At 43.3% G+C, this 27,705-nt stretch overlaps 1 protein-coding gene across 3 annotated transcripts in view; it reads right to left on the reverse strand.

Moving 5' to 3' along the window:
* Window positions 1-27,705, reverse strand: part of LOC111863052 (sorbitol dehydrogenase) — a 36,359-nt gene continuing 8,654 nt past the window's right edge. The window contains exons 1-8 of one of the 3 annotated variants that reach the window (XM_023849003.2): window positions 23,591-23,735; window positions 21,165-21,198; window positions 18,835-18,999; window positions 17,381-17,540; window positions 7,962-8,146; window positions 5,504-5,682; window positions 499-620; window positions 1-348 (exon numbers count right to left, since the gene is read on the reverse strand). In XM_023849003.2, the coding sequence (XP_023704771.1) occupies window positions 183-348; window positions 499-620; window positions 5,504-5,682; window positions 7,962-8,146; window positions 17,381-17,540; window positions 18,835-18,999; window positions 21,165-21,198; window positions 23,591-23,644 (1,065 nt within the window). In that variant the 5' untranslated portion in view covers window positions 23,645-23,735 and the 3' untranslated portion in view covers window positions 1-182. Of the gene's footprint in view, window positions 349-498; window positions 621-5,503; window positions 5,683-7,961; window positions 8,147-17,380; window positions 17,541-18,834; window positions 19,000-21,164; window positions 21,199-23,590; window positions 23,736-27,705 lie in introns of those variants that run through there. The other 2 variants (XM_023849005.2, XM_023849004.2) reach the window with 2 other exon arrangements.

Raw genomic sequence — 27,705 nt, forward strand, 5'->3', positions numbered from 1 at the left:
CAATGTATACAGAAGGCCCCTTGATCAGCAATATACTATACAAGCAAAACCATGTAATACAAATCTTAAAGCTAATCGCAACATTTTTCACAATTTAAAAGGCAACTCTTCATTTGAACACAAGCAATTTAAAATCTTTACGATTATGATTCTTTACAGCACGAAAATCCGTCGCAATTGCATTACACTTTGTCTTGAAGCGGATGAATCATCACCTTGATGGGGTTGCCAACGCCTGTCTTGGCAACTTCGAAAGCTTTGAGCGTGTCTTCGAGGCTGAAGTTGTGCGTAATGAGCTGTTTCACTTTGGCAGCACCAGATGCCACCATAGACAAGGCAATGGGGTAGCTGCAAAATAACATCATGTAGTGCGACTCTGGTATGGATACAGATATAACTTATCTGTTGCTAAGTCGTTTCTTAGTTTATGGAAACAATTATATTAGGAATAATTCTGGTGCTCACAATAGCGTGGGGTGTTTGCAACACTCAACTTACTCGTTGGCGTAACGGAAGATTCCTCGGATGTCAACTTCTCTTATAGTTGCATTGACCAATGGTATCTTCTGTTCAGGGGCTCCCAGCCCAACAAGCACGACCACACCGCCCGACTTAGTAGCCTGTAAGTAAAAATTTACGGATTCGTAAAAACCCTGCATATTCTCGGGTGTACATAACTCGGTCCCTACGTACGCAGTGTGTCCTAAAATGGCTGGATGTTGAGATTATAGTGCAGCTGCAATATGGTCGAAAGATCTAGCACTGACGCTGGGTATGAGTGGTGGTAGGTAAGGATGTGAGCTATGCAGGCATTCGAGTCGAGGTAAAGGTAAGGTACGGTAAAGTTGTCCTGTGCTCAACGAATTAAGCACTACGCCATGAACACGTATGGGCGAGTGGATGTATAGATCCACGTTTTTCTTGACCTCGGCACTAGTTGGAGGTGAGTGGTGAGCTTCACGCCCTGGCCGCTTTACACCCAGGGAAAGAGCCTCCGGTACCCATTGGATAGGAGGTTGGGAGAAGAGAAAATTCTTAACCCTACCGGGACTCGAACTCCGATCCCACAGTCGTCCAGCCCGTAACCAGTCGCTATACCAACTACGCTACCTCGGCTCGAGAAGTGAGGAAAACCATGAAGCCGTAAATAAGAGCACATGAAATGTGAGCTTCTCAAGGAGGGAAATACGAAAATAGCACCATCAGGGGATGTGAGTGTAATTTGGTAGATATATTTAAGCTTCCTGTTGCACTCTACACTTTTATATGTATAATATAAATACCGTCGTAAATACAACATTTTATTGTAGTCTTTCTTCTTTTACACCTGATGATGGCCAGTTACGGCCGAAACATGTAGTGTAAAAGAAGAAAGACGAACTACAATATATTGGTAGATATGTATCAAACTTTCGGAGGGATGTGCTGTTTCCATCTTCAGTGTAGAGAACACTGTTGTACTATTAAGGCAGGTGAATCTTTCTCCGAAACTTTGGTACCTATCTACCAAACTACATGTCACATGACAGATGACAATATGCAGATTAATAAGGTCCCACTTCAGCACCTGATCATTTTTCCGAAAACAGCAGCTGTCTGCATGTTACACGTACGAAATTTTGGAAAGAACTTCGGTTTAACTTGTATGCTGCGGGGCTTATACCGGATAATTTGATTTTGTTTCGTACCGTGCAAGTATTGCAAATATTTATACAAAACTCAAACGTGTCAGCACATTTCTCAAAATGGACTCAGCTACGTACAGCAGAGCACTCTTTCACACACCCCCTGTGACACGATTACAACACAGCTCATGATGTGCGGGTACAAGTACAACCACTGTAGCAGAACAGGGCATGGTCTTCGGACTGACCATGAAAAAGAACTTTAATCAATACAAATGGCATATCAGGAATCGGTGGTTGGAGGGCGACAGTGACGCGGCCAGGATTGTTTATGCAAACGACTGCATGAAGTGCTGACTCCTGCTACACACAACATCTACAGGTAAACTAACGCCGTGGGAGTACCTCAGCGGGAGGAATCACAATAGACTGTTATCTGTGCAAAGGATAAGCTGAGTCGTCAAGTGAGATAAGAGAAAATCCTATCTCACTTACAAGTGCCCGTCTGTCACGTTAGAACACAAGTAAACACTGTATCAGCGGGAGCCCACTTTATTCGAGACTCACCACTGTGGATTTATTTGTACTCAAGCTTACTTCAAAGTCACTGTTGGCCGCCTCTGTGGTCTTGTGGTCAGAGTTCCTGGCTACAGATGCAGACGTACTGGGTTCGATTCCCGGCGCTACCACGTTTTTTGAGAAGTAGTGGGTCTGGAACGGGGTTAGTCAGCCTCGTGAGGATAACTGAGGAGTTATTTCTAGGAAATAGCGGCTCCGGTCTAGAAAACCAAAATTAACGACCGTGGGGATCCGTTGCTCTGACCACGCGTCACCCTCTATCCGCAGAAGTTGGCACTAACTTCGTCGACAAGCGGCGGTCACTCGGTCGGTATAGTTCGCTTGCGGACTACAGGCCACGGAGTGTTTTCAACTTCACTGTTAGTAACTCAAACAATATGCCCTCGAATGATTGGATGATAATTGGAAAGTGTGTGAATGGAAGCGGCCGTAGCCTAATATAAGGTACTATTCCGGCAACTGCCTGGAGGGGCTACTACTACTACTACTACTACTACTACTACTACTACTACTACTACTACTACTACTACTGACAACAATAATAACAATAATAATAAAGACATACTCCTATACTCGACTACACTAAGTGCGTGGGTACATACACACTAACGGGACATATAAAGGCGCGTCCACATTATTCGTGCTCGTGCTCGTCAGGAGACTCGCCTGGCTCTTACTTGTGCTCGTAAATCTTCGTCCACACTACTTCAGTTGCTCGCCAGGCTTCGGCGCGTGAGGATCCGTATATTTACTCGTAGTGTGTATAGGCTGTAGTCTTGTTTTAATTTATTGGCTATAGTCTTTAAATTAAAAATTTAAAATCTGCTTGTCTCGTGACTTGTCATATCGTCCACATTATTCGCGAGCATAGCGAGTCGCACGAGCCCTAGTAATGTGGACGCGCCTCAACAATAACAACGATAACACTACCACACCGATATTCATAGGCCTAAATAAATCAACACAGAAAACACGGACGCCGCACGAAGATGGTGGCGCAAGTACGGACGAAGAGGGATGTTCTCAAGCAAATTTACTGTAATAAGCGAACGACGAAAATGGAATAACGCTGGAATATTTTAACTTAAGAAAGAAAGCAATGCAGAAATTTCAACAAGTAAAGAGTTGCCTGGCCGGTCACGGTAGCCGAGCGGTCTAAGGCATGCACTTTCTTCGCTCGCTCGGAAGCCGGGATCGTGGGTTCGAATCCCACTCAGGGCATGGATGTTTGTGTGCGTTTTTTCTGTGTTTGTCTACAGGTAGAGGCCTTGCGACGAGGTGATCACTCGCCCAAGGAGTCCTACCGAATGTGTAAGATCTAGAAAAACCGAAGTGAACGGAGTTCATATGGAGGTAGGCCTAGGCCCATTGGGGCTGTAGTGCCAAGGGAGAAAAGAAAAGAGTTGCTGAGGATGGCCAAGTATGGCTGAAATATGTAGAAGTTTAATTTTAATTTTATTTTACTCCAAGAAGCAATGGTAAATGTATATTAAAGATGGAAGCAAATGTGTAAAGCGATACATCAATGCAGCAGGATGCTGAAATACAATATTATGATGGATAGTGTGACAGTCCAAACCTTTTACAACTCTCCATGGGACGTTATGGTCCTCTTTAGCCACATCAGTAGGGTGACTGGTTTATTAGGGAGACCGATTTATTAGCATTGCTTTTCGTATCTGGACAGAAACAACTGCCTTGTTTTGTTACCTGCAGCTTGGGTGACCGGAAAGGGACAAGGCCACTACGGGAGGCAAGTCTGTAGTTTGCCGAAGATGTAAATTTTGTTTTTCTGACAGGTGTAGCTGTCATAAAGGTGTCTTCGGAAGGGTGTAATTGGACCCTAAACCAAGAAATAACCGCTTTCACATGTGGGGTTCCGGGTTCTGTATCTTGGGATCTCTTTATTCTCAAAGTCCGTTATGTGATTGTCTAGTGCTGATTGCATGATGAATTTGGCTAGTTAAAATCAGACAATAGGAAACTATTCTTGCCTGGAAGAGAGGCCGTGAATTCAAATCCTTCACAGGTGATGGAGCGACGCTACCGCAGGATACCAGTCTTCAAAAACGTATCGTTTTGAATTCATTGGAGGCAGACGTCATTGGGCCGCACTCCTCAAGTTTATCAAAATTCATCAGTCCTTCACTTTGGTTCGATAAAGCTTTGATAGTAATAAAGGGCCATATTACTCAGTGCTTGCTAATGAAGTTATAATATTTCACTTCTGAAATAAACAATTTGTGGAGAGTGGAAATAGTGTCGTTGATTTCTGACAGTGGACTGGCTTTAAGTGTGCATTTTCCGGTTGCCTCGGTTATTACCGTAACACGAACCTGATAAGAGTCAAGTTGTCTACCGAAGCAGGCAAATAAATACAAAGAACGAAAAGGGGACGGTTACAATAGCAACATTCGGTCGCTTTGGGAAAACACATATTCACTGAACATTCACAGAAATCCCATGCGAAATATTGACCTCTCCAATTTCGGTGAAATGATAGAGCGACGGACTTGAGATCAGAAGTATAACGAGAGAACTGTGATAAGTACGGTTGTCCTAACTGTCGGCTTCCGTGGTTTTCCTCATTTCGCCATACTTAACGGATTTGTTCATCGGTAATACGTCAAGTTTGAGTCCGGGAGTAATCTGGGTTGAATTTAGGCCGATGAACCTGATGCTTTTTGTGGAATGATTTGCGGCATTATTCAATTCTTCCAGAGAGGCGAGGGGATGAAATCTCCATATCGGTCACAGCACCCTACTCATTACTCATAATTATGTCACTGACGAATTCCATGAAGAGGATTTTTCTTGAAAACACAGTAGTATATTACCAATGCCGAAGTCGGAAAAACATTGAAAATAATTAGTTTATGGTATTTCCTAAGTATCAAGGTTTGCTTAACCTCTCTGGGCAAAATCCATAATTTTTTTTTTTTCAATTCTAAAATAGTGTTATGATGTCTTATAAATTTCTTCGGCATATAGTGTGGGCAAACTGGACCGAAGACTTAGGTTTGCTGCCAGCAAATGTTCGAGAAAGCTATAAGATATTGATGGAAAGGTCATAACGCTCTTCTGAAAGGTGGGCTGATACCGAAGTATCGCCTCTATCTTATTCTTATATTCCAAAGAAGGGAGCAGAATATGCCTCCGAAACGCAGGCAACAATATACCATGTTACGTGGCGTCACAGCCCATAGAGAGGAATCTTCATTGTCACCCCAAATCTTGCCGAGCTGGGAAATTTCGAGAGGGGAGTATACAGCACAAGAAGCACACAGGGCTTTACGTACGAGGATTGCCAGACGAATGTTGGCTTCAGCTCCGCTGCAGTCGATGGTGATGTCCGGGGGCCCGGCCAGCAAGGAATGGAAAGACTTAACTGTTTCGTGTTCGTCTTGACCCACTTTTGACAGGAAAGTGTAGTCAGCTCCTAACTCTTTGGCGATTCCAAGGCGATGATCGACGATGTCTGCAAAGGTCAGAAGCACGACGATGTGGACATACAGTTCCTACAAAATTCTGTGTATGGGGATTTGTATTTCATTTGATTTGGGGGGTTTTATCTACTCTGACCGACATGATGCTCAATGCAATTAAGTCCAGAATCTCTTATTTTCCTTCCTACTGTCTAAAAACTTTCTTGTTCCTTCTCGCTTTCAGAAATATACGAGTTTTATGGGTTGCATCCTGTTGTGTGTTCAATAGTTATGTGAATTGGACCGTCAATACAACCTACAGAAGGATGACTTCAAGGTCGAGACAAAATACATGTTGTGGTGTATCTTGCTCGTTTATTGTAAGCATGTGTATGCTATATGTTTCGACATTTACTTAGGTCATCATCAGGTGTATTCCATGAAACAAAGTTACTTGAAATTTAGTTGCCCTGATACTGATTCATGTTATGCAATTTTTTATAGGTGTAATTATTAGCGAATACACCTTAATGAAATATAAACAATATATAGAGACAAGTCAAAGTGGAGTAAACTTGTTGTTAAAAGTTGAAATTTATATATTAGGGTTTAATAACTATTATTTATTAATATAATACGTCTTAAAGCAGGTATAATTTTAAAATGTTTATATTGAGTAAAAGCCTAAAGTTGTCCCTCTGATTAACTAATGAAGCACTACGCCATGAAGGCGTAGGGCGGAATGGATGAATAGATCCATATTTTCTTGACCTCGGAACTAGTTAGAGGTGAGTGGTAAACTTCACGCCCCGGCCGTTTTACCCCGGGGATATAGCTCCCGGTACCCATTGTATAGGAAGTAGAGAAGACGTAAAGAGAAAATTCTTGACCCTACCGGAACTCGAGCTCCGACCCCTCGGTCGCCTAGCCCGTAGCGCTATCCCGGCTCACTGTTTATACTGAATAATACGTAATAAATCATCTTAAAGTATGTTACAATTAAACGCAGTTTTCTTCTGTTGTCTTGGGTTCGTGGATGTTACAGGATCGTGTGCCGATGCTCTGTGTGGAGGATCTTTTATTCTATCTTCGGCCGCGTAGGTTTTTACTAATCTATTTTGTTTCCACTTTAAAGATATTCTTCTTCATGTTGTGCTGACGGTCCAATTCACTTAACTATATACAATGAGGCCTGTTCAAACTTCAAATATTCCAAAGCTTTCCTTCCACCCCCCCCCCCCGGCATCTTTCTGGCATATTCTGTTCAGCTGTTTCGACATTCTTTCATCAATCATTTTATCCAAAGGTTTTATCCGGCTTCGTTTAACAGATTTTGAGAGAGTTCGGCGAAATCTAAGAAACTTGATTGAAATACAAAAAGTTCTCATACCTTCGCAACCTTTCAGGAACTGAGTCTTCTAACGGGTCGATATAGAATCCCTTCGCTTTACATATGATAAGAGAGAACGGCTTATTTTCCTAAGCGTTGTGTAGGCCACGCCGTAGCTTAAGCGGTTAGTCGCTGGCTTTCCACAGCGGCGGCCAGGGTTCGATCCCGGGTCGCGGGTTTTCTCAGACTACTTCGGTTTCCCCTGCCAATCTTCATTCCACCAACTGCTCCACAATCACCCTCACCTATCATCTGGGGCTGGTACAATAGGCCAGAAGTGGCCGCAGTACAAGGGACTTAGTCCCACCCCACTAGCAATACAAAAAAGCGTTGTGTATATCGGAGGGCTTTGTCCAAAGTAATGTTTGTATAACCCCCTAGCCAAAATTCTTCCCTGAGGGTGATAGATCAAGTTTCAAAACCAAATAAAACAAGAGATGAAAATACAAAGTAAAAGGTAAAGGTAAAATTGTCCCTGTGTTTAACTAATTAAACATTACGCCATGAAGACGTATAGGGGAGTGGGTGTATGGATCCATATTTCTTAACCTCGGCACCAGTTGGAGGTGAGTGGTCAGCTTCAGGCCCCAGCCACTTTATCCCCCCCCCCCGGGAAAGAGCCCCTGGTTCTCATTGGATAGGAGGTTGGGTGGGCCTCAGAGCCGGCCTGGACAACATAGAGAAGTGAAAATTCTTGACCCCATTGGGACTCGAACCCCTAGCCCTTGGTCTTCCAGCTGGTAGCTCAGTCGCTATACCGACTGAGCTACGCCGGCTCTTAAAGTTACAAAGTACTGAAGAGAACAGTTGGGTCTAAGAGAGAAAACATTACGTGTGAATGCCATCTCGATTCTAGAAGTCTCTTCTGCGATCATGGTGACAGCATTGCGCCATATTTACTGTCCGACATGGCGAAACTGAAGCGAGTACAAGGGTTCTAACCTGTTATAAGCACTTTAGCAGCTCCCATGGCTTTCGCGGTGATAAGTGTGACCAGCCCAATGGGCCCAGCGCCGGTTATCAGAACTGTGCTCCCCAATGCGACTCCGGCACGCCGACAGGCATGGACTCCTACAGACAGGGGCTCCAGAAGTGCCCCTTCTTCGAGAGACACGTGATCTGGCAGTCTGGAAAGAAAACGATAAAATGTTTATGAATGATTCTACTGGAGCCGTATTAAAACACTTTTTTTTTTGGAAATTGTAAACTGTCTTGCCTTTTTATGAAAAACAGCGTTATAAGCATGCCTGAGAATTGGGGGTCCGTTGAACCTCTTACAAACGAAGCCACCACAGCAGCACCAATATACTCATAGCATATTTTGAGTTGGCTACTTGTTCCCCAGAAGCCGGGATCGCTTAGTCAGCAAAGCGACTGGCTACGGGCTGGAAGAATGAGGGGTTGGAGTTCGAGTCGAGGCAGGATCAAGAATTTTCTCTTCTCCATGTCGTTCAAACCGGCTCTGGGGTTCACCCAACATCCTATCCAATTGGTACAGGGGGACTTTTCCCCGGGGGTAAAGAGGCCGGGACGTGAAGCTGATCACTCACCTCCAAATAGTGCCGACGTCAAGAAAATGTGGATCTATACATCCACTCCCCCATGCGCTTTCATGACGTAGTGCTTAATTAGTTAAGCACAGGGAAAAATTTAACTTTTACCTTACTTGTTCCCCAGCACGTGGCGAAATCGTATCGCGTGCCGTCAACATACATGGTGGTACCACCAAAATGACTGTCGCCCAAAGACGGATTAACCAGGACGTTGTGGCTCAGTTGTCCCTAGGCCGGCTCAACGCGGTTACAGCAAAAGATGTAACAACAATGGCAGGCTGTGCAACAATTAGAAACAGGCTATAAAAATATATTGGTCAGGAACCCAGACTACCGGAATTCGGCATTGTTGCTGTCATAAAAAAATAAAACAAACTCCGTGGTTTTTAGTTCGCAAGCGAACTATACCGACCGAGCGACCGCCGCTTGTCGGCGAAGTTAGTGCCAACTTTAGCGGATAGAGGGTGACATGTGGTCAGCTTAATGAATCCCCACGGCCGCTAATTTCGGTTTTCTAGACCGGCGCCGCTATTTCCTTGAAATAGCGCCTCANGCCCGGACCTCTGGATATGTAGTCAGAAACTCTGACAACTAGACCACAGAGGCGGTCATGTTGCTGTCATAAGCTGTATAATTTCATGATAAATTTTGATTGTGTGAGGTATGGCGGCTCTGTGTGTAAAAGGCCTTAAAGACAGCTGATCTTAATCAGTGGACTACGATGTTCCGTGGTACATGTCAGCGATTTGTTGAATAGTTTACTTGCGAACCTGGGAAACGCGCGTTGAAAGATCCTATATGCTACTTTGTCAGTTTGGATCACAAACAACACTACAGCTCAGGGCAGTATCCGGCAGATGGCAAGATACACTCACACCCATTGCATGATTCTTATGTATAGACGCGAGATTCTTGTTTATTTTGATTAATCTTGATTTATTTAACAATGTTTTCAATCGGAAAGTTTATGTAGCGTCAAATCATGAGGCGAATTGAGACGTACAAAGCGGGAAGGCGGTGGACGAAAGAGGTTGTACATTAATTCTGTATTTCAGCATCCTGTTCCAAAACTTTAATTAAAACGTCTATGTATCCACAGTCCACAGGGTGTTGAGGAGAATATTTGGACCGAAGAGAGGTGCAGTCACAGGAGGTTAGAGAAAACTGCAGAGTGAGGAGCTTCATAACTTGTACCCAAGTATAATTAGAATGATCAAGTCAAGAAGGATGATGTGGGCAGGGCATGTAGTACGAATGGGGGAGACGAGGAATGTGTATAGGATATTGGTAGGGAAGCCAGAAGGAAAGAGACCACTGGAAAGACCAAGGCGTAGGTGGGTGAACAATATTAAAATGGATCTTAGAGAGGTAGGATGCGATGGTATGGATTGAATTGGATTGGTCTGGTTCAGGATAGGGACCAGTGGAGGGCTCTTGTGAACGCGGTAATGAACCTTCGGGTTCCATAAAATGTCGGGAAATTCTTGAGTAGCTGCAGAATTGGCCGCTCCTCCAGAAGGGCTCAGCATCATGAGTGAGTGAGTAAGTAAGTAAGTAACATATCCACAGTCCGTCAATAATGCAACAATTGTTTATTCACCATTTAACACTTAACACAACATCTTCAGGTGTCTTGATGTATCGGAACAAACCTTCTGTAATAATCATATGGCTCTAAACAAGCGGACGACGCCTCTTATGAGGTGGAATAGGATTTTACAGACATAATGAAAAATTAAATGTAAAATTTTAATGGATTTTAATTATTTATTTTTATGTAAGTTTTAATTGGACTGCAGCGCGCGGTTTCAGCGCACGTCAGAGCAGTGTAACAGTTTGGATACATTGAGACGCCTAAAGATGGCCACCTGTGGCCGAAACATGTGTTAAAGTGTTAAATGGTGAATAAACAATTGTTGCTTTATTGACGGACTGGATACATACACGTTGTACACTAATTTAAGGTACTATCCTGGCATTTGGCTCAAAAAGAAAAATTAGAATCTTGGCCAGGACATCTCCGGACCGAGATCTGAAACCGAGACCTTCCTAATGTGCAATTCGCTCATTCCAAAATAATATCGCCATAACTGCATACAAAGCAAGAAGGCTCATGTGGCAACGGTTCTGTCTGACTTGTATATGTAGCAGGAGGGAACCTAGATCGGGTCAGGGCTTAAGATCTTCGTGGTTTTCCTCAGTTCCTCCACGCAAATTCCAAATAATATCTTCAAAATAGGCCACGGCCACTTCTGTCCACATCCTTTCCAATTAATTTTTACTGATCGTCCTTCTATTCGACGCTATATAATCCGAGCTGCTGGCTGATGAAACAACCGAAAAACTAATTAAATAACTCCACTGGCCTGGTTCCTCCTTGAGATGCCAGCTGTTGTTTAGCTACTGAAGAAGTTCTCAGAAATTTATGAACCTAGAACTCACTACTGTATTCACAAGATCCCGTGACTTTCTTTAATACCTAATTTAATATTATCTTCCCATCTATGCATGCTCCTTCTAGTGGTCTCTTTCCTTCAAATTTCCTCACCAAAAGTTTGTATGCATTTCTTTTCTTTCCCATGTCCTGCTCAATTCATCCCCCTTGATTCGATCTTCCCAACAATATCTGGCGAGCATTATAAATTATGAAGCGCCTCATTGTGTAATTTTCTCCAACTACTTTTTACTTCATCCCTCTCAGGTCCAAATGCTTTCCTCATACCCTGTTCTCATTTACCTTCAGTCTACGCTGTTTCCTTATAGCCACGCTACTGGCAGCATCTTTAACTAAACAGTCACATTAAAAATGTAATAAACAGAAATAAATATTACGCACTTACGTGTATTTGAGGCGGGGAATCAAGTTTGATCTCCACCACTGAATGTTTGCCCATTAGCGTTAGTTACGAATAAGATATGTCCAAAATGGGGACGAGACTGGTGAGTGCATATGTATATAGTACTCCCGATCGCAATGGCCGCCCATCTAAGGCATGAACTTTCTTCGTCCGCTTAAGCACTGGGATCGTGGGTTCGAATCCGACTTGAGGCGTTTATTCTGTTTGTGTTGTTCTGTGTGCAAGAAGCTGCCTTGCGACGGGCTGATCCATCGTCCGAGGTGACCTACCGTCTGTGTAAAACAGATTACGGAACTGAAGAAGAGGCCAGGGCCCAACAAAGGGCTGTAGAGCCATAGATTGATATATAGTACTGAATCCGGTCTGTCAGTACTGAGACTGGAGAACAGTAGATTAAGGAGTATAAAACTAATTGATTCATTATCGCCTTAAGGCTTGGGAATGCCCAGAGCAGTATCAGTTGTGAGGTGTTCTCTCGTGAGTCAGGTTGAACACTGGCCAGTCTGCTCATGGCAAGCCGACGTGAATTATCGCAGTTTGAACGGGGCATGATGGTGGGTGCCAGGCGGATGGGACATTCCATTTCCGAAGTTGTGCGGTCATTCAACATTCCTCGATCCGCGGTGTCACGTGTGTACCGAGAATACCTTGTGGAAGGCATTTCCACCCACCGTGGATAGCGCAGTGGCCGGCCACGGGTGCTTAATGATCGTGACCAGCGGTGTCTAGCTAGAATTGTCCGTGGTAACAGACAAGCGCCACTGGCTGAAATCACATCCACATTCAATGCAGGAGGTACCAGACGCATATCCAGCAGGTCAGTGCAGCGTTCTTCAGCTTCCATGGGATATGGGAGCAGAAGACCGACCAGAGTGCCTCTGTTAACACAGCGCCTCACCTGGGCTTGTGACGTCGCTAATTGGACCCTAGAAGATTGGCAACATGTGGCGTGGTCCGATGAGTCACGGTACCAGTTGTTTCAGGCGGATGGTAGGGTTCGGGTGTGGCGCAGACCCCATGAGGCCATGACCCCGGTTGTCAACAAGGCACCTTGCAGGCTGGTGGTGGTACCATACTGGTGTGGGGTGTGTTCACGTGGCATGAGTTGGGTCCGCTCGTCCATCTAAACACGTCATTGACCGGTGGCCGCTACGTTACACTGCTTGGTGACCATTTGCAGCCCCTCATGGACTTCATGTACCCCCACAACGGTGGGATATTCCAGCCGGACAATGCACCGTGTCATCGGGCCAGAGTTGTCCAGAATTGGTTCGAGGAGCATTCTGAAGAGTTCCAATGAATGGTGTGGCCACCACGTTAGCCCGACATGAACCCAATGGAGCATTTATGGGACGTGGCGGAGAGGTCCATTCGCACCAAAAATCCTGCACCTACAAATACCAGGGAGCTGTGGGCGGGTATCCAGATGGCATGGCTCAACATCTCTCCAGAGGTCTTCCATCCACTTGTGGAATCGATGGTACGTCAAGTTGCTGCACTTCGCCGGGCTAGAGGGGGTCCTACACGATACTAGGTACCTATCCCATGACTTTTGGCACTTCGCTGTATATATACGAGTATATATATATGCCACAATATTTTCGTCTGCGTTTACGTAACAAGTGTCTAGAGGCCACTACTAAAAGAAAACAGCTGAACTCATCATTTTCAAGCCTAGCCAACATCTAAAACGGGCCTCGACGTAAGAGCGCCGTATGCAAGTGCTCTGACGCTAATCACGAAAGAAAGTATTTCCTCGCAGAAATTCTAAAAAACTTGACTCGAACACAGTTCAACACACACATTTACAAAGCTGGGCACAGCATTGTTGAGGTCAGAATGACTCATGCTACGTGAGTAAGAATATCATAGGCCGCGCCATAGCTCAAGCAGTTGGTTGCTGGCTTCCCACCGCGGCGGCCCGGGATCGACCCCGGGTCTGGTCAATTGGGATTTGTGGTGGACAAAGTGGCGCTGGGGCAGGTTTTCTTCGAGTACTTCGGTTTCCCCTGCCAATCTTCATTCCACTAATTGCTCCACAATCACCCTCACCTATCATCTGGGGCTGGTACAATAGGCCAGAGGTGGCCGCAGTACAAGGGACTTAGTTCCACCCCACTAGCAATAAAGAAAACAGAATAGCATGAGTGTCACAATTAAAAATCCCTGTTGTTCTGAGCAAATTCCTTCTGGTATCTATAAGCGTAGAAATAAAAAACTCTTTATTTTCTTTGACAGCCCAAGCACAGAAACCGTGGGTTTGAATTCAATTGGAGGTGCGAGGCATTAATGTATGTAAGCAATTTTCTAGACAGAGACCTTAAGTGGAGCCAATCTCCCCGTCAAAGTGTGCATACTGAACGTTTAACACATCCACTAACTGATTACAAAAGAACTAACTTCATGGAGCCGAGCCCTTCTTGAGAAGCCACCAATTGTGCAACCACTCTAAAACTCCCTAGAATTTTATGGAACCCAAAGATCCACTGCCATGTTCACAAGAGCCCTCCACCTGTCCCTATCCTGAGCCAGATTGTCCAGTCCATATCAACCCATCATATCTCTAAAATTCATTTTATTAATGTCCACCCACCTACGTCTTGGTCTTACTAGTGGTCTCTTTCTTTCTGACTTTCCTACCATTCTATATGTATTCCTCTTCGACCCATTCGTGCTACATGCCCTGCCCATCTCATACTCCTTGACTGGTTCATTCTAATTATATCTGGCGAAGAGTACAATTTAAGTAGCTCCTCATTAGTCTAACATATCGATAGGTTCTGAAATTAATTCTGAATTAGTACATGCCAGAGGGCTTAATCCGTTCAGACCGAAGAAAGATGCGATGCTCAGACAGTTCTCATTGCTTCTTTTTGAAGGCTAATTTGCTTCGTCAGATTATTTACTTCAGCTCGTCAGAACAGTCTTTTAACGAGAGACAACTTCACCGTTACGCTTCTATTAATCGTTGGATTTACAAACAATTCAGATTAGACAAGTTTAATATTGTGCCTTGACGGCCGAAAGCAGAAATTGTGGAGCCAGGAGGGACGTCCATTAGTAGGCAATGGATCGATAAATGCATTCCCGCGGCAACGTATACACAAGCAACAACAGAAGAACTGCCGTGAGGTAAACACGCCTCTATAAGAATAGAGGAATTAATAGGGAACGGTGTTTTCGGTTGGTTCCGCCACGAGGCTATAAGGAGGATTACAGGCCAGCTAGAATTAGAATTGAGAGTCTCTTAAGACTGCACTCGAAGATGATTGAGATGAAAGGAATTGGGCTGTGCAAAGAAGACATCGTGTGTGTTGCAGTTACAGCGAGACTGATATAATTCCTGTGTTGAAATCCGTTGCCAAGATGGGACTAACAAAGACTGAGGAATTAGTGTGTGTGTGTGTGTGTGTNAGGATACAACTAACAAAGACTGAGGAATTAGTGTGTGTGTAACAGTGAACTCTGAAGTATGCAGATCACCAATAGCGCTGTGTTATTAGTAATTACGTTTAGTTCGGGGAAGTATGTTTAAGTAGTCAACAAATCCAATCATCCAATCCAAACCACACCTAACAGTCACATAACCTCAATACGTGGGTTACTTCAGAAGTCATGGCAACTAATTTTTGGGGGGAAACACGTTACAGTGAAGAAAGTTCAAAACATACTTATGAAAGGGCATGAGATACCCCTCCAATTGGCTTAGTCAGATCAGGTAGATGTGAAGGGGCGTAGGTGTAGTAGGCAAGAAAAATTGCACATTACGGAATGACTGTTTTTTTTTAATTCTTTAATCCTCGAAAAATTCAATTTTGATTAAGAAACAAAAAATTCCATTTTTCATCGATGGGAAGTATCCGATTCGAGAAACTGTCTCCTTCAGTTTCATATCGTTCGAGGTTCACACGACTTGCTTCATAACGTGTCCACTTTTGAACCTCGTTTCATTCGTGTGGCACCCACTTCGCTGAAGTCTTGCGCATGTGTAGGTCTTTTCGTAAAATTCGATGCACAGTTGCCTGGTAAATCCCTGTATGTCCTTCTAACTCCTGCAGAGACCAGCGCCTATCTTCCTCCATGCACTAGGCGATTACGGCACGAGAAACATCGGTACGAACGGACACAGGACGTCCACTACGTTGCAATTCGGCAGTTGCTTCTCTTCCATGTTGCAATGCTTCTATCCACCTTGCAACAGTTCTGTATGGTAGAGCACGATCATCCAGAGCTTCCACAGGCTCTGAGTGACATTCAGTCGCATTTCTGCCACAAAGCACTGCTATTTTCACGTAACAACGCTGTTCCAGCCGGCTAACGTTCATTCTCGAAGGTTATGATCACACTGACTTCGCACTGGACTCGCTTCGTTGTCCTTTGACTTCCGCATTATCTAGCGGCATCATTAGAAATCAGACGTTGCTGTTTCTCAGCGGCAAATTTGGAAATTCCGGTCGGAGCTTTCGATATTTCGGAAAAATTATATTGCCATGGCTTTTGAAGTAACCCACGTAATAAAAGCATTTATATAATATTGTGACGTAGAGAACGGGGATGTACCGTTAGGCTGTTCGGGACGAACCTTTAGAAGGGAGCAGTGTGGCGTATTTGCGCTATGCAGGACATCCCCTCCACAGCTAGCGGTGACGTAACACCTTCGGAGCGTTGCCGTTCCTACGGTAATAGGCCAGTCAACACCCCGCCCACTCCCGTGGTGACGTGACCAAGGGATATCGCGGTTGCTATGCAGCAGTAAACAACTCCCGACAGCGTTGCTAGGCTATCGGCAAACACGGCGTCAGACAACAGCGGTACCTATCACGTAACTAACGAGACTAAATAAGGAGCAGCGAACACTATTCACAGTTAAGGATGCGCTGGCAAGGGCCAGCAGCATACACAAAAGACAGACCCGTCTTCTCGTCAGAGAGGGCGCCCCACAGAAACAAGACCGTAACTGTCAAAAGGGAATAATTAGTATCTGGTCATGAGCCCCAGATGTGGCTCGACACCAAGACTTACTGACTGACTGACCGTCAGTCGCAATGTGACTTTGACTTTGTCTTGATGACCTTCCAATACCTCCACCGTGACCCTGCGAGTCGTAGGAAGCGACGAAAAGGGAAGTCTCGAATCTGAAACAGTAAAATATGGTCGCGAGTCCCAAGGGACTCGGACCCGAGAAAAACTGCGCTGGCAAGAACCAGCAGCATGTACAAAAGACAGACCCGTCCTCTCGTCAGAGAAGGCGCCCCACAGAAACAAGACCGTAACTGTCAAATGATAATAATTAATATCTGGTCATGAGCCCCAAATGGGGCTCGACAGCAAGACTTACTGACTGACTGACTGACTGACCGTCAGTGGCAATGTGACTTTGACTATTCACAGTTAGTTACGAGTTGGCCAGGGAAGAGTATGCAGTCTAGTATTTGCGATACTGCAGATAGCAGTAGTTGTGAGATTGTGAATTGTGTGATTGTAAGAGCGAATGTGCGATAAAATTCGCTATATCAAATACGGCGTGTAGTTATTTGTCGCGTTATACAACCAACACGTGACAATATTTATTAAATTTGTTTCCACTGGATGTTGTGTCATTCCAAGATTCTACCTACCAACACATCCACAAATCTATTGCTGCTGCTTCCACATGGAGCATAGAACATCCACGAAAAGCTTTTTTGACTTCTGTTTCTTAATCTTAGAAAAACGGTAGATTCTTTGGACGTGGGATGAGCCCGTCGCAAGGCCGCTACCTACTCAGAAACACAGAATAAACGCATATAGACATCCACGCCTTGAGTAGGATTCGAACCCACGACCCCAGTGATCGGCCATTCGAAGATCAGAAGACTTCTCTTTCTCTGTTCCCTCCTCAACAATACATCACGATTTCACTCAGTTAATTTGGTTTATTAGCAATACTTAAGAAACAACACGCACTCACTTGTAGCAGAAGTCTGCAGCGTGAACATAGTAGCGGGCCAAGTTGCCGTGCGTTGGCGGGGTGGCACAGAACACCATGTCCGCACACAGGTTGTACCTGCCTTCCCTGCAGAACCGGCACTTTCGGCAAGGTACTCCGGGCTCAATGGCCACACGATCCCCTGCAAGCGGTTAATGGGTTCCAAGTCAAGCGGTGCATACAGGCCCATTGCAACTAAGCGTGCCCGTCAGCAAAATTCTATACATAACAAAACATACCGCCTTTTGCAGTTGGAGAGACGGCGAAAATTTCAAATGAATTTACATTACGTATTGTGCATGCCCATAAGCAAGCCAAAGGCTGCCTTCAAGAGCATAGTTTGTATGTGCGTCTGTTCTTCTTTCCGATCCGCGATAAAATATTATTACAGCGTGTTTCAACATTCTGTCAGAAGTATAAGTAATTCAGTATCCTGACAAGACGTGTTCCAAGAAGCAACAATCTGAGGCACATCGGTTGACAAAGTCTAGGATGTTACTTCGACTTTATTTTTAAATCAACATACGAGTATACTTATCTAATCTGTAAAAAGGTCAAAAGTCCAAGCTATCCCTGAAACAGGCCGTGGAGGGTTACGAGACTTTGGGGCTCCCATATTATCTAGAGTCTAGGGCAGCCAGCGCGTAAGACTGACAACTTCACCTCCACGTGTGAGTCGATTCTAGACAATCGACTCACACGTGGAGGTGAAGTTGTCAGTCTTACGCGCTGGCTGCCCTAGACTCTTTACCCCAGGAAGATTCCTGGTACTCATTTCTGTTAGAGGCTGAGTCGACCCCAGGGCAATAGTGCAGGTCAACTGAAAAATCCAGTGACGTCATCGGCGATCGACTCTGCGTCTTTCCTGCTTGTAACATGTGCCTCAACCAACTACGCTGCCGCGTGCCTCCAGCGAATCTGTTCATGATAAATATAAAAGTAAAGGGAATTCCTGACTCAAATAGGCCTATAAGTTATATAAAAATATGTCTAATAAAGTGTATCCGTTGGAATTGCGCAATTAGTTCATATATTTTGAGTGTGTCGCCCAACAAGCATTTGCAACATAACCGCTATGATTTTATTTCTGAGACCGGAAAGCATAGAAATACTAAAAAACTTGCAAATTACCACACTTATCGCGAAGGCTTATTACAGAATGATTAAATAAATAATAAATAAAATGTATTACACCAACACATGTCATCCACATTGATTTGGAAGGGAACCGCATTTATTTAACGCTTTTCCATGACAGGAGACAAGCGTATAATTTTCACTATAACTGATGTAAAAATTTACGTACTTAGCCTGTAGGTCACATGCGCACAGAGGAGTGTGAAACTATAACGTTATTTTCCGTGACCAACAGAGAAGAGGAACAACAATTTATGCATCGTAATTAAATTATATCAATTTAATAAAATTATACAGACCTTCCCTCAAATGCTTCACATTCTTGCCAACTTTTGCAACAATGCCACTTGCTTCATGACCTATTATCATCGGTTCATTGACTACAAAGTCCCCAATTCGACCCTCGACAAGGTAATGGACATCAGAGCCGCATATTCCAACACATGCCATCTGCAGGAGTACCTCTGAACCAAACAACAAATTCCAGTAATTACTATACAGGTTCACCATGTACTAATGGGGGGTGGACCCCAGCTGGGTCCACTCGGCACGGCGGCCACTAATTGGTCTATTGTACCAGCCCCAGATGATAGGTGAGGGTGATTGTGGAGCAATTGGTGGAATGAATATTGGCAGGAGAACCGAAGTACTCGGAGAAAACCTGCCCCAGCGCCACTTTGTCCACCACAAATCCCACTTGATCAGACCCGGGATCGAACCCGGGCTGACGCGGTGGGAAGCCAGTGACTAATCGCTTGAGCTATGGCGCGGCCAATCACCGTGTACTAAGTACATGAATGCAAATTTTCCATGTGAATGCAAGAAAGAACATTTAATGTATGTATGAAACAATGCAATTTTATATTGCTGGCAGAAGAATGAAAATGTACTATGTTAATCTAAAAATGGACATTTCCTATGTTAGTACAAACATGAAAACAAGACTCTGAACATTTCCCAGACAACAGATGTTACTGATTTACAATCTGTTCGTCCGGTGTTGTTGTAGTTTAACTGAGCAGATTTAATGTTTCCACATTCGAAGCTTACAGCACTGAAAATGGTTCCTTAACTGCAATGCCTACCGGTCACATTGGCCGCGCGGTCTAAGGCATGAATATGCATGTATATTTTGTGAGTTTATTCGGTGTTCGTGTTCTGCGTGAAGGTCGAGGCCGTCGAGGACTTGCGACGGACTGATTCCCCGTCCACGGAGTCCTACCGACTGTGCACAGGAGCAAGAAATTGAAAAAGCGGCCCAACAATAATTATAACAGTTATGCCTAATAGTTTACAGCAGATTCTTAACAACACCGTCACAGTTTTGAAATTGCAAGCATTATATGGACAATGACGAATTCTCATGAAATGTGTTCCCTCAATAGTTACATTATTTTACAATTTACGTCTAATTTTGAAGCATTATGTAACAAAAGAATTTCCGATCAGCGGCCCTTGGACAACTTGGGGTCTCTGGTTTAATGATTTTCTAAACGTTCCCTATTTGTCTCCTACCTTTTTTATCAAGAAAGAGTGCGTCTTTTTGCGAACGATATCACAATAGTCATCTTCACACAAATAAAAGTCTTCATCGGAAGGAAATACGCGTACACTTTAGAAGCAAATGAGTTGTTCAAGGTTTCAAGTACGTATTTACACAAGATTACCTTTTTTTATCACGATATATATACTCGTACAAATCCAGATTACGTCGTTCAGTAAATCTGTCCATGTTTCCATCGACACATAAAAGTGTCGACATATATCTGCTATTACGAAGATAACATCCAGCCCTATATCTCTAATGAAATATCGGTCCATCTAAGCCCAATAAGCAGTTATCCTTAGAGGCTGTTTGTCTCTCAGATAGTCTAGAAACTTCTCGCCCTTATGGGACCCCCAAGTTCACTGGACACTACACCAAACCAGATGAATACATTCCTCGCAACCATATATTATTTATCATAAGTAGAACATTAAGATGGTCTTGTTCTCTTTCATCCGGCAAAACCAGTTCTGTTTGTCTATAACGTACCATTAATCTGATCCCTGCAGGCAAAGGTAACAAATTTGGTGTGAGAAAACTTCGATTTTTCTAACGTGACCAGTAGTAAGGTTCTAATGAGAAATTCTAGTCTCTAATGGATTATAGGCTGGTCATGGTAGCCGAGCGGTCTAAGGCATGTACTGTCTTCGCTCGCTTGGAAACCGGGATCGTGGGTTCGAATCCCACTTAGGGCATGGATGTTTTGTTTAGTTTGTGTGTATCCGTTTTTCTGTGTCTGTGTACAGGTAGAGGCCTTGCGACGAGCTGATCACCCGCCCCAGGAGTCCTACCGAATGTGTAAGATCTAGAAAAACCGAAGTGAACGGAGAAGTTCATGGAGGTACGCCTAGGCCCACTGGGGCTGTAGTGCCAAGGGAAAAAAATGGATTATAGTTGGGTAGATTTGATTTTACAGGCAAACAAAAAGGGAGACGGCGCTTTTGCTCAGAATGCATGAAACGATTACAAATGTGCAAGACGTGCTGACGATACAACAGTACCGTATTGAGGTTAGTTTAATTTTCGTCTACCCATACAGCCTAGAAATGAACTAAATAATGATTGCTTTGTGTCAGAACTTACGGTCATCATCTGGTTCGGGAATTGGTCGCTGTTCCTGCAAAACACAATGAGAGATAAAAGAATGCATCCATTTTTTTTTCTGCAGGAAGTTAATGCGCTAGAAAGAATAAAAATAAATTACATGAAATTTCGAAAAGTAATTGAGTCAGCAGGTTCTTTTGCGTCACTATTTTAACCGTTGAATATATGAGTAATCCTGAAGGCAAGTAGGCTGATTTTCATGATGATATGATTGAGAAAAAAAAAAGGATATTGGACCATAAGTTTTCGTGTACTCGTACATCGGTTTCATTCTGGCCATGCCAGAGATAGCAGACCTGTATTAATTCGATGAGTTTCAGAAACTCAGAAAGATTTTCTTTTTCTCCAATTGCTTCTGCTAGGCTCTTCCTTCAGTAAACTTTTGGGTCGTTGATATTGGATGAATGATAAATTCTTAGGAAAAAGAGAATGAAAGTGCCAGTTACCCAACGTGCACTATGAAAAGCAAGCAGTAGCAAAATACAATATGGTAGACCTAATACACATCACATAATTTTTTTTTTCAATTCGCTTAGTGGGGGTGGAGTCCAACTGGGACCACTCGGCACGGTGGCCACTGATTGGCCTATTGTGGCCTGCCCCGGGTGATTATCACGATGGAGAATTTGGTGGAATGAAGACTGGCAGGGGAAACCGAAGTACTCGGAAAAAACCCGCCCAAGCGCCACTTTGTCCACCACAAATCCCACTTGACCAGACCCGAGATCGAACCCGGGCGGCCGAGGTGGGAAGCCAGCGACTAACCGCTTGAGCTATGGCGCGGCCTAGACATCACATAAGTATTAACAGAACTTACATTTGTAGATAATCGGATACAACATTTTGAAAACACAAATGACAATGAAAAATGTTCTTATAATAGGTATTTATGATTGCCTATTGCACAAAACAAGCGGAAGCGCTGAAACGAATCGAAAACATTTTTATTATATTTTGAAAATTCTCTGGGAAGCCCCGAACTGAAATGGGAGGATGGTGAGTACATTATGTTAAAGCTCTCGGAAAAAAAAAGAAGGGTGAACCGAGCCAGGAATGAAAATCTGCCAGAATCTTCTAAAGAAGGCTATGGCCAAAAAATGGCTGTATTGTCGATGATAATGAAATTTCATTGGTCACAATGATCTGTTAAAATTTAATTCCAATAATTTTAAAACGAATGCGTTTTTCCCAGAAGACGATTTTGTTATACCGAATAAGTACTATAAAAATCTGCTGACATTCAAGGGGAAACCATTTCTTTCGCGTCTTCATGCTTAACATACTTTCCTACGATTACCTTTCTCCTTCCTTCCTCCGTGAACTGCGTACATCATCATCCTTTTGATAGCTGAGTTTCAAACACATAGATTTGTCACTTATGTAAGTACATGAGGGCCGCGCCTTAGCTCAAGCAATTAGTCGCTGGCTTCCCACCGCGACGGCCCGGGTTCGATCACGGATCTGGTCAAGTGGGATTTGTGGAGGACAAAGTGGCGCTGGGGCAGGTTTTCTCCGAGTACTTCGGTTTCCCCTGCCAATCTTCATTCCACCAATTGCTCCACAATCACCCTCACCTATCATCCGGGGCTGGTACAATAAGCCAGAAGTGGCCGCAGTACAAGGGACTTAGTCCCACCCCACTAGCAATAAAAAAAAACAAGTACATGAAAATTGCTGCCGTGTGAGATTACGAGGTAACCGTATGCCTCGTCACAAACTGTCTCTTATTATATGTATAGTACATAGACGATAGGTGACAAAATTCCTCCGCTATATTAAACACATATAATATCTTGTTTCAAGTAACTAAAACATACAATTAATATATGAAAAAATATTTTAAGGATTTAAAAATAATTTAAGGACTAAATAATTATATTAAAATAATTTTGGCACGATTTCAGGTTTCCACCGCGGTGACTATGAAGAAAGCCGTCTTCTGTGATGTGGAGCCGTGTAGATATTGTGTTAACCGACGTTTCGGAGGAATGTATCGCCTTAATCTTCAGGGTGGAAGAAAAGGAGAAAATTAGTCCATCAGCACCTGATCAAGCTGGTTCCTCGCTCGCGGATGATTTTCTTTTTTCTTCTACCCTGAAGATGGAGGCGATACGTTTCTCCGAAACGTCTGCTAACACAACATCTACACGGCGCCACATCACAGAAGACGGGTTTCTTCACAATAATTTTTGTTTTATTTATATCTTTAGTAATGGATGTATGTCGTACGTACTTTTGACGTATGTTTTGCAGCAGTCAGCAAGTTAATAGAAGTCATATGTTAGTGATGTAATTCATGTACTGATACACCTTGATTCAACGTTTGACAAAGCTGTACAGCGGTGACAGCCATGAAACGTTTACGGTCGTGTCACAATTTAGTAAACTTAAACAGAATCACTTACGAGCCTTAAGTCATTCACTTTATACAGCACTGCGGTGAGATTGTCGGCAGCCATTTCTTGCAGTCGATAGTCGCAAGCGTGCGCAGCTTGAAAACAAACCTACCACTACCTCTCCTGCCAAAACCACACTGGCACTGATCGGAACACACGTAACCGACGCGACACAATGTTGTTGTAACGTGAAGTATCGGTTTGCGCATGCGTCATTCTATTTATGCATGCATATAGCAGTAACTTCAATTATTAACTTGTAGCTGGATGGGCAAAATACAGCAAGGCCCTGTACAAATGTGTTCGCGTTATACAGCATAATCTTGCCTTATAATCCAAAACTGTTTTGTTGTTTGATTAAGGAGCTTTGTCTTCTGTTTAAGTAGTGTAGCTTCGAATGGAAATATAATTGTGGATGGGAAAGGATACTACAACATTATTATTATTATTATTATTATTATTATTACGGATTTAAAGCCCCTTCTTAGGCCTTGGCTCCTTGTTCAGTTACTTGATTCTATACACTCCTTGGACGGGGATCAGCCCGTCGCAAGGCCGCTACCTACACACAGAACAACACAAACACAGAATAAACGCACACACAGACACCCATGCCTTGTGTGGGATTCGAACCCCTGATGCAGCATTCGAGCGAGGGAAGACCAGCGTTTCTCAACCTGTAGTCCGCGATGATGAGAGAGGTGGTCCGCAAGCAGACTTAAATTAAATTAAATTAAAAATTATCAAAACAAAACAAATTAAAATTAATGAGGCAAGTAAACTTTGTTGAAATAAAATGGATACTAAAATGACCAAGCTTTCTAAATTCCACGAACATTTCAAAGGCCACACAAAAATCCGGTATTTCCAGGGCATGAGGGTGTGACTGCATTGTCACTAACTCCAGAGGAGGGACCGCGCCGATAGTTGGTAGCTTCGGAAAGACAGACAATTAAAGAGGGTTGCAGTGAAGAACATTAAGGGTTTATTGATCCCGCCTTCCCTTGCTGTTTTGTTAAGATTTGAAGTAAACATGTGTTATCCACATTTCAACCAATTGCTTGTTGTGTATTGTTATTCATTACTGAAAGTTTTCCTCCGTCAACGAACGCTCAGTATATCTTCATAAGTGCTAAGTGATAGTTGGACAAAGTGTGTCGTGAGTTAACACCAATTTTTGTATATTTTCGGAAACATTTGTGATAATGGAAAAGTGGTCTAGAAAAGGGATTTCAAAAAGAAAATCAAACGAAAGAGGTGATGCTAACCGTAATTGTGATACACGTGTTGTAATGGCGAGTAAGTGTGATTATTAAAGTCGAAGAAGCAAGCAGTTCAAAGAAAAAATACAGCAGGAAATATGACAGTACATATTTGGAATTAGGGTCTACTTGGTGTGGTGATGAAAGTGAACGGAGACCTCAGTGTGTTTTGTGTTATGAAGTGCTGCCGAACGAGTGCATGAAACCTGCGAAACTTCGATGACAGAAACTAAATATTGTGATGTGAAAAATAAGCCTATTAAATTTCTTCAGCGACGGTTAGGGACATTAAATCATGGGCAAAATATAGTTTCGGTCATAGTTTCGATTAATAGCAAGGCACTGGAAACATCCTACCTCTTAAACTTGCGCATAGCCAAAACAGGGGAACCTCCATCTATCGGGGAAAATTTACTTATTCAAGCTACAAAATACGTGGTAAAAACTGTGTTTCGCAACAACTAACTAAAAGAGGTTGAACTGATTCCTCTTAAAAACGACACTGTCGGTCGCAGAATTAACGAGATGGCAGGATACGTAGAATCTCAGTTAATGGAAAGGGTTAAGAAAGGCCTTCCGATTAACTGAGATTCTCTGTGAGCTTCTGTTCGGATGGAGCTCGCGCCCTTACAGGTAGGCTTAGTGGGGTTGTTTCTGGGAGAAATATGTGGGCTTCTGTTAGGATGGAGCTCGCGCCCTTACAGGCAGGCATAGTGGGGCTGTTTCTGGGAAAAATGTGTGGACTTCTATTAGGATGGAGCTCGCGCCCTTACAGGCAGGCTTAGTGGGGTTGTTTCTGGGAGAAATATGTGGGCTTCTGCTAGGATGGAGCTCGCGCCCTTACAGGCAGGCTTAGTGGGGCTGTTTCTGGAAAATATGTGTGGGCTTCTGTTGAGATGGAGCTCGCGCCCTTACAGAAAGGCATATTGGGGCTGTTTCTGGGAGAAATGTGTGGGCTTCTGTTAGGATGGAGCTCGCGCCCTTACAGGCAGGCATATTGGGGCTGTTTCTGGAAAAAATGTGTGGGCTTCTTTTCGGATGGAGCTCGCGCCCTTACAGGCAGACATAATGAGGCTATTTCTGGAAAAAATGTGTGGGCTTCTGTTAGGATGGAGCTCGCGCCCTTACAGGCAGGCATAATGGGACTTTTTCTGGGAAAAATGTGTGAGCTTCTGTTCGGATGGAGCTCGCGCCCTTACAGGCAGGCATAGTGGGGTTGTTTCTGGAAATAATATGTGGGCTTCTGTTCATATGGAGCTCGAGCCCTTACAGGCAGGCTTAGTGAGTCTGTTTCTGGGAAGAATATGTGGGCTTCTGTTAGGATGGAGCTCGAGCCCTTACAGGCAGGCATAGTGGGGTTGTTTCTGGAAATAATATGTGGGCTTCTGTTCATATGGAGCTCGAGCCCTTACAGGCAGGCTTAGTGAGTCTGTTTCTGGGAAGAATATGTGGGCTTCTGTTAGGATGGAGCTCGAGCCCTTACAGGCAGGCATAGTGGGGTTGTTTCTGGAAATAATATGTGGGCTTCTGTTCATATGGAGCTCGAGCCCTTACAGGCAGGCTTAGTGGGGTTGTTTCTAAGGCCAAGAAATTAGCTCCGGATATGAATTGGGTACTTGGTTTCATACATAGGGAAGCTTTGGACTCCAATGGAATGCCACTAGAATTTAGAACTGTTACATACAACACTGTAAATCTAGTTATTTTTATTAAGTTTCGACCGTTAAATGACAGAGTATTTTCAGCACTCTGCGATGAAATGGGCAGTGAATATACACACCTTTTGCTTCATTCTGAAATTCGCTGTCTTTCCAGGGGCAAAGTACTAGCAAGGTTATCTCAATTAAGGCAATTCTATTGTTTGTAAATGAACGTAATCCTGATTTTGCACCACTTGTTGTTGACGAAGTATGGTTATTATTATTATTTCAGACATTTCTGCTGAATTAAATGAACTACATCTCTCCCTTCAGGGAAATTATTTAACTGTTCCTGATGTCTACGACAAAATAAAGGCATTCGAGAAAAAAACTGGTGTTATGGATTAGTTTTGTAAAAGACAGACAATTTGCACCTTTTCCAACATTGGAAACCTTTTTAGTGGAAAATGAAATTTCTGTTGATTCTGAGTTTCTTGAAAGGGTTTGTGATCACCTCAATTCTGTGAAACAGAAATTTGAAACATATTTTTCTAATAACTTTTATGAGAAATTTCTGTGGGTTCGAGATCCTCTTCAGGCTTAAAATCACGAGAACGACCTTTCGTTGTCGAGGAAAGTACAGTTAATTGAGCTTTCAAGTGACAATTGGCTTAAAATGCAATTCCGTGATCTTGGTTTTGTCAGATTCTGGCTCTCGCCTTCAGTGGGAAGTAAATTTCCCGAATTAATTAACAGATGCATTGAAAATCGTCATGCAGTTTTGACCTATCTTTGTGAGAAAGGATTTTCATCGCTCCTTCAACTAAAATCCAACCGCAGAAATCGTCTTAGTGTGAGTGCTGATCTTCGACCGAAGCTGACTAATATTAAGCCAGATATCCAGGAAATCTGTAAGGGCCGACAAGCTCAACAGTCTCATTAAAAGTAAATAGTAGCATAATTATATCACAGTTTTTATTTGTTTAATAAAGATTAAAAGTTTTTTCAATAATGATTTACTTTTAATAGTTTACTTCCAATTTAATTAATTAAGTTTCCATATATATTCAAACATGCTTTTAGATTTATTCTGTTATAACTAGTACAGTATGTCCTAACCGTTGGTAATACCTCATAGGTTTAAAAAAGTAGGCCTACATAACTTAGTGATCCGTAGAATTATTTAAGATATTTTCTGGTCCTTAGGTTTAAAAAGACTGAG

This window comes from Cryptotermes secundus, unplaced genomic scaffold (assembly GCF_002891405.2).
Source record: "Cryptotermes secundus unplaced genomic scaffold, Csec_1.0 scaffold1525, whole genome shotgun sequence".
NCBI lineage: Eukaryota > Metazoa > Arthropoda > Insecta > Blattodea > Kalotermitidae > Cryptotermes > Cryptotermes secundus.